Below are 13,012 nucleotides of genomic sequence, written 5' to 3'. Positions count from 1 at the left end.
TTTGAGGGACCAAAATTAAATTATAAATTTCGATAAGGGTTAAAACACAATTTCATCATTGTATTAGCTAATACCATTATAATTTTTTAAAGAACTAAATTAAAGCCTTATGATTTTTGGGGGCCAAATTACAATCTTACCTTTGAAATTTATAATCTTATACATTTAGGAGGGCCAAGGCCCCTGCTTGCCACCTCCCGCCACCGTAGTGCAAAAAATAAATTTGATTGTTTCGATTTATTATTGAAACAATGTATACTGGAATCTTCATTAAAAAAAAAAAGTTAAGTTGGAGTGACAAATGGTAAAGTCATGAGATCAAATACCAAACTTAGTAACTTGGCAAAGTAAATAAAAGTCATGAAAGTAAGAACAAATACCAAACTTAGAAACTTGGCAAAGTACAGTTGTCATTTCTATTAATAAAATATATATGGATCAATTTAGTCTTATACTATTTCTGTTTAACAGAGTGAATATTCAAAAAGTTATTTTGCCACCTTTTTTCCAACATCACTCAACCAGCCAAAACTAGTTTTCAAAATCACCTTGTTAATTACTTCGAGCCGGTCAGCCTGAAAATGTCGTCCACGGAGGAAGGAGGTGGCGCCGTCGGAGCAGTTTCCACTGATCAAACAATCATCGACAACAACACCAACAACGATTACGTGAGAATTGATATGCGGTTCACGGACCCTCTCAGCGATGGCGAAGTAGCGAATCTCCGGTCATTATACGAAGCTTTCTACGCCGGCCAACCCAACTTCACTGCCAAACCATTAATACGAAAAGTCCCATCAGCCCTTCGTCGTAACGAAGATTTCAAGAAGTATTTCATGCCGAAAGTGATCTCAATCGGCCCACTCCACCACGATGATCTCACCCTCATTGAATCCAAGGAGCTCAAGCTCAAATTAGCAGCACATTTCGTCAAAAAAGTTGGCGTCGATGGGGAATCCTTGTACAGCAACATTAAGAAAGAGATGGATGGCTTGAGGAAATGCTATGATCCACAGGAATTAGAGAATTATAGCGAAGATAACAAGGAACTGGCTTGGATGTTCTTCGTTGACGGCTGCGCAATTTTACAAGCAGTTTACATGCGTTACGATGATGATGATGATGATGGTAAATTGTTTATTAAAAACGATTTGCTGAGATTTGTGTACTCGGATCTGTTCTTGTTGGAAAACCAATTACCTTTTCGTGTTCTTGAATTGCTTACAAGCTCGAGCAAAAATGGCGAAAAGTTCATGGATTTAATCAAAAGGTTCATCGACGACACTGTTATCAACCCAGGCGAGGACAGGTAATTTAGGGAATCAAATAAAGAATCATTATTGTGGAGTTTATAAATGCTAAAAGGTTTTTATAACTAGATGGGTGATGGAATCTATTAGACTCTCATTTCTGATTATTAATTATATAATTTTTTGAAAATATTAAAAATATAAAATAAAATTGATTCGATTTTTTTATTTAATTAGTCTAACTCTAACTTTATTCGATTTTTTATCTAACCAATCTAACTAGCAAGTATAGTCTATCCTTTAATTTTTTTCATCTATTAATTTATGATTTTATTTTTTTAAAAAAATTAAAAAATTATTTTTTTAATTTGAGGACTTATTATAACTTTATAAATTTTAAAAGGATTAAAACGTAAATTTTCATTTTTTGGGAACGACCTCTGCCTGTGTGTTTGCATTTATCTTGTTGAGTGCACAGTTTTTAGAAATGAAAAATTATGATTTCAAGTCCAACTTTTCAAAATGGAAAAGTTTAATATCTTAAAAATGGTAAGATTTTTGCATTAATGCAATAATAAAAATTGTATTTTAGTTGATATTGGTTGAATTAATTTGGATTAAGAATTAATTGAGACACCAATCCGGAGAAAGTCATTAAATCAGCTAACTTAAAAAATTATATGAACAGGGTAAAAGATTTTATTATCAAATTGAAATTTTTAATAATTTATTTAATTAAATCAAATAAATTGAGATTTATAAATCAATAACTTAACCGTTGGATTATCTATTTTGAAAATCTTAATTTTAGCTTCATAAAAATTATCAATTCCAAATCCAACAACAAAAAGAAAAAAACAGAAAAGAGAAATTATAACTTGGCTTCCGACTAACACAGATTTTGGTGTAGTGAATGGTTGTGGGAGCAGCACAAAGAAGGAGAGCGAATTCACTTATTGCATCTACTACGAGTAAGACTCCTTGTCGAAGAAGAAAAACCATGGTGGTGGCGTTTCATTGAACGCAGATTTATCAACGAAGCAACAACAAACGGTACCATTCACGCACCATTGGTACCGTAAAAGAGCTTAAAAAGGCCGGGATAATGTTAAAAGCAAGCGAAACAAGTTGTTTAACCGACATCAGTTTCAACCATATCTTCTTCTCCGGAAAATGACGGTTACCGCCGATCACGGTTGATGATTCAACCATAAACTTAATAGCTTACGAAATGTGTCCGGATTTCGACAACGATTTCACCGTCACTTCTTATATGTGTTTCCTTGATTTATTGATCGATGAAGCCGAAGATGTTAAAGACCTGAGAGACGCCGGCATACTGTACAATAGATTGGGGAGTGATGAAGAGGTGGCTAAGCTTTTCAATAAGATGAACACTGATTTGGTTCCTAGTCCGATGATTTACAGTGGGGTTAAAGAGAAAATACATAATCATTGTAAGAATATGTGGATTAATCATGCAGCTCAAGGTTATCATACTTATTTTAGGAGTCCTTGGACGTTTTTGGCATTTTTGGGTGCCATTGCTGCACTTACTCTTAGTGCTTTGCAGACTTATTATGCCATGCATCAACAAAAGTAAGTGTTCTTTACTATTCTTTTTGTAAACTCTTGTTATTTATGATAATTTTGTAACTCCTGGATTTTCGATACAATCTATTTAATTTTTAGTGTTTTAATGAAAATTTTCTTTTAAAAATAAAATTTAAGAGCTTTAATCAAAATTTATGATAAAATTAATGGTTAACTTTTGAAATTTTCAACAAGGCTTAACTAGGATTTTTTTAAAAATTAAGATTTCTAAGTACAAATGTCAAAATTTTGAAAGATTTATTGATTTCTATTTTATTTTTTAAATATTTTCAACTAAATGCATGAATTAAAAATTTTAACTAATCAATCTAATTTTACTATAAACAGTTAACAATCTTTTACCTCCAATAATTTTATTCTTAATGATAAAATCCAAAAACCAAAACCTTTATAATTTAAATTTCTTACATTCTGAAGTGTTTTGTTGTGTGTATTTGTTTTGAAATGCTTTTCTATTTTTTTTTCTTCAATTTGTGGCAGCCAAGGATCATCCAAACACAAAAATTAAAGGCTGGTTGAAGAGCCCTAAAGGATTCAAGGCATCAAGGCTTTGTATATTATATTTGTGTTTAATTTATTATAAATATTGAAAGTTAATAAATTTTATATACATTTTACTAATGCTTTTTAATTTTTTTATATACAATTTATAGCCTGGGTCCATTTGTTTAACCACGGAGGGTGATTTATCCTAAATACTTACATCATAGGAGTAATATGTGTGCTTAAAATTCATTTAACCATTGTTATACTGAGTTTTAGTAAATTCGAGCTTGTTAAAGTGTCTTTATCCTCTTATTTAATAGTTGGGGATTATAAGTAATTCTAGGCATTTTAACCAAAATCTTATACCATTATGAAATAATAATTACAATACACAATGTTAGAGCATAGGTAAATGCAATCTGTTAGGTGGTTAAGTTGTTAAACTTTCTGTTAAAAAGTTGTTAGTAGCAGTTCAGTAGTTACCCTCCAAAAGTACATATGCTTACATGGTATCAGTCGCCTACGATCTGGTGACCTGCTTGTGCTGCGCGACTTCATGGCTACGTCAAACGACTCTGTTTCTACGAACACTGGTAATCCGTCCAATTTCCAATCTGCAAATTCTCGTTTAATACAAAGCTTTCCTAGGCATGATACTGTCAAATTAGATGAGTCTAATTAAAACCTCTATTATCGCATTAACTCGATATATGAATTCCCCTATTAGATTTGGCTCTAATCCGGTAGATTTATGTCGTCCTATTTTTAGGATTGCATGCAACTCCACTCAATTAAACTAGGTCTACTCTTAAACAGGAACTTTTCGTCCTCTGATTTAAGCACATTAAACATTAATTAATATTCAAGATATATTAAAATAAGAGATAAGTACACATAATTGAAAACAAGATTCAAGTATTTATTGTGTAAATCATAAATCAAATAATAGAATTCATCATAGGGTTCATCTCCCCTAGGTATCTAGAGAATTAGTTCATAATTGTAGATAAAAATATCTCAAAGACAGTATAACCACAAGAAATAATTAAAAAAACTCATAAAAACTTCAAAGAAATTAAAAGGTCTTCAATCTTGATAGAAATCTGCTCCTAAGTTGGCTTTAATGGTATTCTCCAAGTTGTTTTCTTCAATACTCTTTGATCACCCCCTATTCTCTTCCTCTATTTGGTATTTATAGGGTTTAGAATGCCCAAAAAGCCTAAAAATTGTGTTTTACGTGTGTTTGGGATGTGAATCGTGAAATCAACATGATCTAGCACAAGGCCATATGGCTCCTGAAATTTGCTCTATTTGTTCGATTTTCGCTTGTTTTTCTCTTATTTTTCTCCCGAATGCTCTCCTAAGTATAGAAACATGAATTTAAAGGATTAGGAGCATAAAATTCATGAATTTACATAAATAATCATCCAAAAATGTATTAAGAACTAGATTAAAACATGTTACTTCTATCACTTATCAAATACCCCACACTTAAGTGTGTGCTTATCCTCAAGAAAAATCATCACATTAAAGTTAACATTTCTCAATTTGTAATTCTCATCAATACTCCTTCAAAATAATTCGCAAACAATCATGCATTGACAATTCAACTAAAAGGACACTAAAGATCCAAACAATCCAAGCCGAAATTTTTAAAGTGAGAAAACATAGGTGCCTCCCCTTATTTAAATAATAATCTTTAATTCAAAATCAACAAATATTGACATCCTCACTAAAGATTCACTCAAAGCACTCAAAGTGTTTAAGGTTCAAAAAATTTGCACTCAATCGTCGAACAAGAAATGTCATTACCATAGGCTTGCTTGAAAATCAAATCTCCACCACTATAAAATGATATGAAACACCAATCAAGAGGTCTTTAAGAGGTTGTAATGGTGATTAGGTTAAAGGTGTGAAAAAATGTCAAAAAAGTTTGTTATAATCAAGATCGAGTTGATAAGTACCAAACTAGAAAAACAATCAAATGCTGAATTAAAAGAAAAAACATCAATCAAGAATAATCAAAAACAAAAACGAGCTTTTCAACACTAAATGAAACAAATTATTCTAGCTCAATCACATTATTTATTTATTTTGTCTTTTTTTTTAGAATATGATAAAATTCAGCAATTCAAATAAAGGAATATAGTTAGGTAACTAACCAAATCAAATCTTGACAAAAAAGAAGTCAATAAAACGAGAAAGAGTTACAAAAAAAAATGGGTCACGGGTTAATCAAGAAAAAAAATGTGTTAGGCTCAACGGGGTTCACTAAGGGTTAATTCAATAGGTAAGCTTTTTATAGGTTAATTGGGTTAAAACCTAAGTGCCTCTATCATCTCAATATATCAAATCAATGGTGTGGTCTCGACATGCATAATCGAAGCAAGTTCTAGAATAACAAATCAAGTTGACGCATTCATAACCAATGATAAAATGAGCATGAAAAATGTATGCTCTATAGGCTCAAACCCTCACAAAAAAATCATGATTTAGATGTCAAACTTGCAAATTTAAAACTTCAAGATAATACCTAAATCAAGGAAAACAATCTAAAATATTTATTTCTGAAAAACAACTTATCATGTTTGACTCTCTCATGTCTTAAAGTTTAAATCAACCAATGCACAAATATCTACAAATTAATCCAAAACAACATCAATAAAAATCCCAAATCGAAAACAATTCACTCTAATGGATGAAATCGCAATTATATAAACAACCTCCCCACACTTAAGATGTACATTGTCCTCAATGTACAAAAAGATATAAGTACAGAATAAGCAGAATATCATAAGAGAGGGAGAAAATTGAAACTGCCCTGAATATGGATGAAATCGCCAAAATAATGAATACCAAAATTGTAGGCAAATGTAAATGTAGTGCATGGTTCTGAGCAAACTAATAAGAAAATAACACAAATAAGGAAGAAGATCAAGAGGTTACAAACTCAAATAAAAAACAACCATCAGAATAAAATTATAGTTCAAAAGAAAATAAATTGAAGAAGCCTACAAAATAAAAACAAAACAACTAAAAATAAAAATAAAAAAAAGAAAGCATATAAATCAAAACATATCAACAATAGTCATTGTGAGATGCGTCGGGATCATGAGGCGCAGGTGTAGTAGAAGAAATGTGGAGATGTTGATAGATCTGCTGCAAAGTAGCATCAATACTGTCAAATCGCTCAAAACAATGTTGCTCAAAATGGGTGAACTGTTCGTAGAGGTCCGCTAGTGTAACAACAAGGGTATGAGTAGGGTGACTCGGAGGTGAATGATGAGGTGGATACTCATAGCGGAAAGGGGCATCATTATAGAAGTCTTCATGTTCATCCTGAGGGTTAGAATGAGATAGTCGGTATTGATGAGGACCTACTCCATGTTATCGCTCAATCATCCGCATTTGACTATTATAGATAATCCTTCGGAGCCATCTGTCCAACCAATATGAAGGAGAAGAACTGCTCTAGAATGTTGAGGAGGTCGAAATGTCGTGTGAGGCGAGTCACATAAGGGCCTAAGCAATATTTTAAATTTGATTTAATATTTTAAAATTTATAAAGATATAAGCAATTAAAATGGTGAAATTATATTTTTACTATCATAAAAGTATACAATTTAATTTCAACCCGAAAAATTTCCAACTTCGTCCCTTTATATATATAATATTCAAATGCATACTTTAATAAAGTTGTCAAATATTTGACATGCCTTAAAAATAAGTAGAACTTTAGATGTATATATATATATATATACACGTTAAAATTATGCAATACTAACAAAACAAAAAACGAGTTTAAAAATAATGATTAAATAAATTGAAATACTTAAAATTGCATTATCTCAAAATATATCAAATTATAATTTAATAATAAAATTAATATTTTTAATTCAAATTTCGTTATAAAAATATATGAAATATTTGAAATAAATCATGTAACATAATGATAATTTAAATACTGAGTCAAAATAATATAAATAATAAAATAAAAATCGAATATATTTAAAGAACTATATATTATTAAGCATATGAAATTCATGAAGTGTTGTAGATATAAAATTATCCATAGCGTCTTAGCTTCTTGGTTAAGGGGAAGGTTTTAGGTTTTTGAGTATTTCTATAATATTATTCTCAATTGTGATGTGTAGATTTCACTCTCGTCACATTTGTATATCACGTGTAGAGTTTGTTTGGTTCTTTGTAGATTAATCCAAACATATATTAATACTTGTATAAATGATAAACTTAACTTTTGACATTTACCTTTTTTTATCAAATTGGCCTTTATTTTTTTCATTTGAGCTAAATTTAACCATTAACCTTTCAAAAAAGAGTCAATTTACTTTTCTTTAACAGATATGCTAACTGAAATATTAATTTTTTAACGATATTGGTGTCACTACTAGTGTGACAATCCATGTGTATTTCATGCTAACATAACAATACTTTTATTATATGTCAAGTCAATAAATAATTTAAAAATAAGAAATAAATATAAAAATATAGATGTGGATTGCCGTTTGAGTTGTCATGTTTAACATTTTAATATTTTAGTCACTATTTTCGTTAAAAAAACATAAATTTAAATTGATAGTTAAATTCGACTCTTCCAAAAGATAGAAAATTAAATTGAAAAAAATGAAAATTAAATTGACTATAAGGGATAAATTTGAATTACACCAAAAGTATTTTCCATATGTTTATTATGTAAGCAGCGGCGAAGCTAGAATAATTTTTTAGGATGGACCGAATGAAATTTTAATTTTTTGTAGTCTATATCTTTATAATTTTTAAAGGATTAAATTAAATTTTTATAATTTTAATTTTATCTTTACTAATTTAAAATTTAAAAAAAAATTAAGGTCCTAAATAACAATTTTACATTTCCCTAGATTCGCCTCTGTATGTAAGCTATAGAAACATTTGTCATCATCGTAGCCATGTTGCCACCTTTTTTCCAACATCACTCAACCAGCCAAAACTAGTTTTCAAAATCACCTTGTTAATTACTTCGAGCCGGTCAGCCTGAAAATGTCGTCCACGGAGGAAGGAGGTGGCGCCGTCGGAGCAGTTTCCACTGATCAAACAATCATCGACAACAACACCAACAACGATTACGTGAGAATTGATATGCGGTTCACGGACCCTCTCAGCGATGGCGAAGTAGCGAATCTCCGGTCATTATACGAAGCTTTCTACGCCGGCCAACCCAACTTCACTGCCAAACCATTAATACGAAAAGTCCCATCAGCCCTTCGTCGTAACGAAGATTTCAAGAAGTATTTCATGCCGAAAGTGATCTCAATCGGCCCACTCCACCACGATGATCTCACCCTCATTGAATCCAAGGAGCTCAAGCTCAAATTAGCAGCACATTTCGTCAAAAAAGTTGGCGTCGATGGGAATCCTTGTACAGCAACATTAAGAAAGAGATGGATGGCTTGAGGAAATGCTATGATCCACAGGAATTAGAGAATTATAGCGAAGATAACAAGGAACTGGCTTGGATGTTCTTCGTTGACGGCTGCGCAATTTTACAAGCAGTTTACATGCGTTACGATGATGATGATGATGATGGTAAATTGTTTATTAAAAACGATTTGCTGAGATTTGTGTACTCGGATCTGTTCTTGTTGGAAAACCAAATACCTTTTCGTGTTCTTGAAATGCTTACAAGCTCGGGGGATGGCAAAAAGTTCATGGATTCAATCAAAAGGTTCATCGACGACAGTGTTATCAACCCAGGCGAGGACAGGTAATTTAGGGAATTAAATAAAGAATCATTTTTGTGGAGTTTATAAATGTTAAAAGGATTTTATAACTAGATGGGTGATGGAATCTATTAGACTCTCATTTTTTTTTGTTATTAATTATATAATTTTTTTGAAAATATTAAAAATATAAAAGAAATTGATTCGATTCTTTAATTCAATTGGTCTAACTCCAACTTTATTCGATTTTTCATCCAACCAACCTTATTAATATGTATAGTCTGATCATTTAATTTTTTATGTATTAATTTATGATTTTATTTTCTTTTTTTAAAAATAATTAAATAATTATTTTTTAATTTAAGGGCTTATTATAATTTAGTAATTTTTAAAAGGATTAAAATGTAAATTTTCATTTCTTGGGAACGACCCCTGCCTGTCTGTTTGCATTTATCCTGTTGAGTGTACAGTTTTTAGAAATGAAAAATTATGATTTCAAATCCAACTGTTCAAAATGGAAAAGTTTAATATCTTAAAAATGATAAGATTTTTGCATTAATACAATAATAAAATTTATATTTTAGCTGATATTGGTTGAATCGATTTGAATTGAAAATGAATTGAGACATCAATCTGGAGAAAGTGATTAGATCAGCCAACTTTATATGAACAGGGTAAAAGATTTTATTATCAAATTGAAATTTTTAATAATTTATTTAATTAAATCAAATAAATTGAGATTTATAAATCAATAACTTAACCGTTGGATTATCTATTTTGAAAATCTTAATTTTAGCTTCATAAAAATTATCAATTCCAAATCCAACAACAAAAAGAAAAAAACAGAAAAGAGAAATTATAACTTGGCTTCCGACTAACACAGATTTTGGTGTAGTGAATGGTTGTGGGAGCAGCACAAAGAAGGAGAGCGAATTCACTTATTGCATCTACTACGAGTAAGACTCCTTGTCGAAGAAGAAAAACCATGGTGGTGGCGTTTCATTGAACGCAGATTTATCAACGAAGCAACAACAAAACGGTACCATTCACGCACCATTGGTACCGTAAAAGAGCTTAAAAAGGCCGGGATAATGTTAAAAGCAAGCGAAACAAGTTGTTTAACCGACATCAGTTTCAACAATATCTTCTTCTCCGGAAAATGACGGTTACCGCCGATCACGGTTGATGATTCAACCATAAACTTAATAGCTTACGAAATGTGTCCGGATTTCGACAACGATTTCACCGTCACTTCTTATATGTGTTTCCTTGATTTATTGATCGATGAAGCCGAAGATGTTAAAGACCTGAGAGACGCCGGCATACTGTACAATAGATTGGGGAGTGATGAAGAAGTGGCTAAGCTTTTCAATAAGATGAACACTGATTTGGTTCCTAGTCCGATGATTTACAGTGGGGTTAAAGAGAAAATACATAATCATTGTAAGAATATGTGGATTAATCATGCAGCTCAAGGTTATCATACTTATTTTAGGAGTCCTTGGACGTTTTTGGCATTTTTGGGTGCCATTGCTGCACTTACTCTTAGTGCTTTGCAGACTTATTATGCCATGCATCAACAAAAGTAAGTATTCTTTACTAGTCTTTCTGTAAACTCTTGTTATTTATGATAATTTTGTAACTCTTGGATTTTCGATTCAATCTATTTAATTTTTGGTGTTTTAATGGAAATTTTCTTTTAAAAATAAAATTTATGAGCTTTAATGAAAATTTTTGATAAAATTAATGGTTAACTTTTGAAATTTTCTCCGAGGCTTAATTAGGATTTTTTAAAAATTAAAATTAGGATTTAATGATAATTTTCTAAAATTTTGAAGGGTCTCCTTTTACATTCTGTACTTATGTTGAACCGGTAGATTTATTGATTTCTTTTTTATTATTGAAATATTTTCAACTAAAAATTTTAACTAATCAATCCAATTTAACCATAAAAAGTTAACAATTAACCTGAAACAGTCTTTTACCTCTAATAATTTTATTCTTAATGATACAATCCAAAAACCAAAACCTTTATAATATAAATTTCTTACATGCTGAAGTGTTTTGTTGTGTGTATTTGTTTTGAAATGCTTTTCTATATATTTTTTCCTTCAAATTGTGGCAGCCAAGGATCATCCAACCACAAAAATCAAAGGCTGGTTGAAGAACCCTAAATGATTCAAGGCATCAAGGCTTTGTATATTATATTTGTGTTTAATTTATTATAAGTATTGAAAGTTAATAAATTTTATATACATTTTACTAATGCTTTTTTTTTTGTATACAATTTATGACATTGCCTTATTTCGAGATTTTTTCCCTTTTTTTTTTAATAATGGCGAGTGTAATATTTGAACAAAGTGCATTTGTATTTTATTCTATGATATTTAAAAAAATAGAAATGAAAATAAAATAAAACAACAGAGAAGAAAAAAATAATAATCACCTTTCAAACTTTGCTCTTTTTTTTGTATTTTATTTCTATTTCTTATGTGTCCAAAAAAATATAAGCATCAAATTTAGGCTTTTATAGCCGATTTGAACAACTCTTATTAGTTTCTACTCTTTGTCGTTTTGCTATTTGTCTTCTTCTTTCTGTTGCGTGTTGCTCATTTTACAGGTGTCAGAGATGTCAGAGCATGCAGAAGAAGTGGCATGCGGCGACAGCAAGGCTTAGGGTGACTAGGGTTTCTGAAAATGTTGTTTGTAACATTTTTCTTTTTGGGCTAGGGTTTATTTTTTTTGTTTTGGGCTTGTTACGTTAAGGTTAATTTTTGGGCTATTTTGATTTGTAGATTAGACTGTTAATTTTGGACTCTTCCTATTTATTTTTTGGTTTGGTTCTCTAGCGGGCCGGGTAAAAATAGATCATTAAAATGTCAACACCTAATTTTTATTAAAAATATAATTTATTCAAGGTAGTTAGTACTACACTAATAGATGCACCATTTTACTACAAAAATTTATACATATTAGTACCAGCTTGGTTTTGTTTATCTTTTCAAAATTACCGATAGATTTTTAAAATATTTAATATATAAAAAATATTAAAAAAACGTTAACTAAAATTTATTATTCAACAAATTAAAAAAATATTCATAACATTATTTTTTAAAAAATTAGAATAAAATTTAAATTTTAATAAAAGCCTACACCCATTAAGCTTTTAGAGATTTTATATTTCCACTTTTTCTTTTTATTGGCTTATTTGTTAAATAATTTTGTTTTCTACTTAAAATATTAAAGTTTGTACTTTAATTTTCTTAAAAGTTTAAAGTTGGTAAAAGAAATAGTATTTTTATATCAAATCTCTCTCATTAAAAAACAATTTAGTGTGTTAAAAAGAGCAGCCAATGGAACTAAATCCTTTGGTAAAGTCGTGAGAGTGGCTCCTACTATACAAAAAGTAAAGTAGGATCAAATTCCAAACTTAATGCCTTGGCAAAGTTCAATTCTCATTAGTATTATAAAATATTATATATATAACTATAAGTCTAGTTTATTCCGTCTTTATTTCAAAAAAAAAAAAAGTAATTTTATGGGAAATATATTTGAGAGGTCCTTATATTATAGGGATCTAATCAAATTAGTCCATTTACCATTAAATGGATCAATTTAGTAAAATACTTTTTGTATTTAGAAAAAAAGATTAAATTAAAAAAAAAGAACAATTCTGTTACACATCTTAAATGCGTTGCCTAATTAACATTTTAAGCTAACATTTTAAATGTATGGCAATTCATGTGCACTTGATGCTAACATAACATTACTTTTCTTATATGTTACGTTAATAAAAAATATAAAAATATGTACATGTGGATTGTCGTTTTTAGAAATTTAAAATTTTGGTCACTATATTTGTTAAAAAATATTAATTTGACTCTTTTCTAAAAGATTGTCAATTAAATTTGACTCGTATAATAAGAATCAAATTGAAAAAAATAT

General features: G+C 29.9%; 1 protein-coding gene across 1 annotated transcript; it reads left to right on the top strand.

The window, feature by feature from the left end:
* Positions 1-477: 477 nt before the first annotated feature.
* Positions 478-2,868, top strand: LOC107925772 (UPF0481 protein At3g47200). The gene is made up of 3 exons (XM_041104456.1): positions 478-1,309; positions 2,161-2,303; positions 2,426-2,868. The coding sequence occupies exons 1-3, from the start codon at positions 582-584 to the stop codon at positions 2,851-2,853; spliced, it is 1,299 nt and encodes a 432-aa protein (XP_040960390.1). The 5' UTR covers positions 478-581; the 3' UTR covers positions 2,854-2,868.
* The last annotated feature ends 10,144 nt before the right edge of the window (positions 2,869-13,012 follow it).

This window comes from Gossypium hirsutum, chromosome D11, assembly GCF_007990345.1.
Source record: "Gossypium hirsutum isolate 1008001.06 chromosome D11, Gossypium_hirsutum_v2.1, whole genome shotgun sequence".
In the NCBI taxonomy this organism is placed as follows: domain Eukaryota; kingdom Viridiplantae; phylum Streptophyta; class Magnoliopsida; order Malvales; family Malvaceae; genus Gossypium; species Gossypium hirsutum.
Note: the sequence above shows the minus strand (reverse complement) of the source record. Positions and strands in the feature narration are given on the sequence as shown.

Excerpts from the sequence above, each read along its gene's own strand:
- LOC107925772 (XM_041104456.1), top strand. The coding sequence starts at position 582 with ATGTCGTCCACGGAGGAAGGAGGTGGCGCCGTCGGAGCAGTTTCCACT. Across the intron at positions 1,310-2,160 it reads ATCAACCCAGGCGAGGACAG|TGAATGGTTGTGGGAGCAGC; the intron begins GTAATTTAGGGA and ends ATTTTGGTGTAG. Across the intron at positions 2,304-2,425 it reads CAACGAAGCAACAACAAACG|GACGGTTACCGCCGATCACG; the intron begins GTACCATTCACG and ends TCTCCGGAAAAT.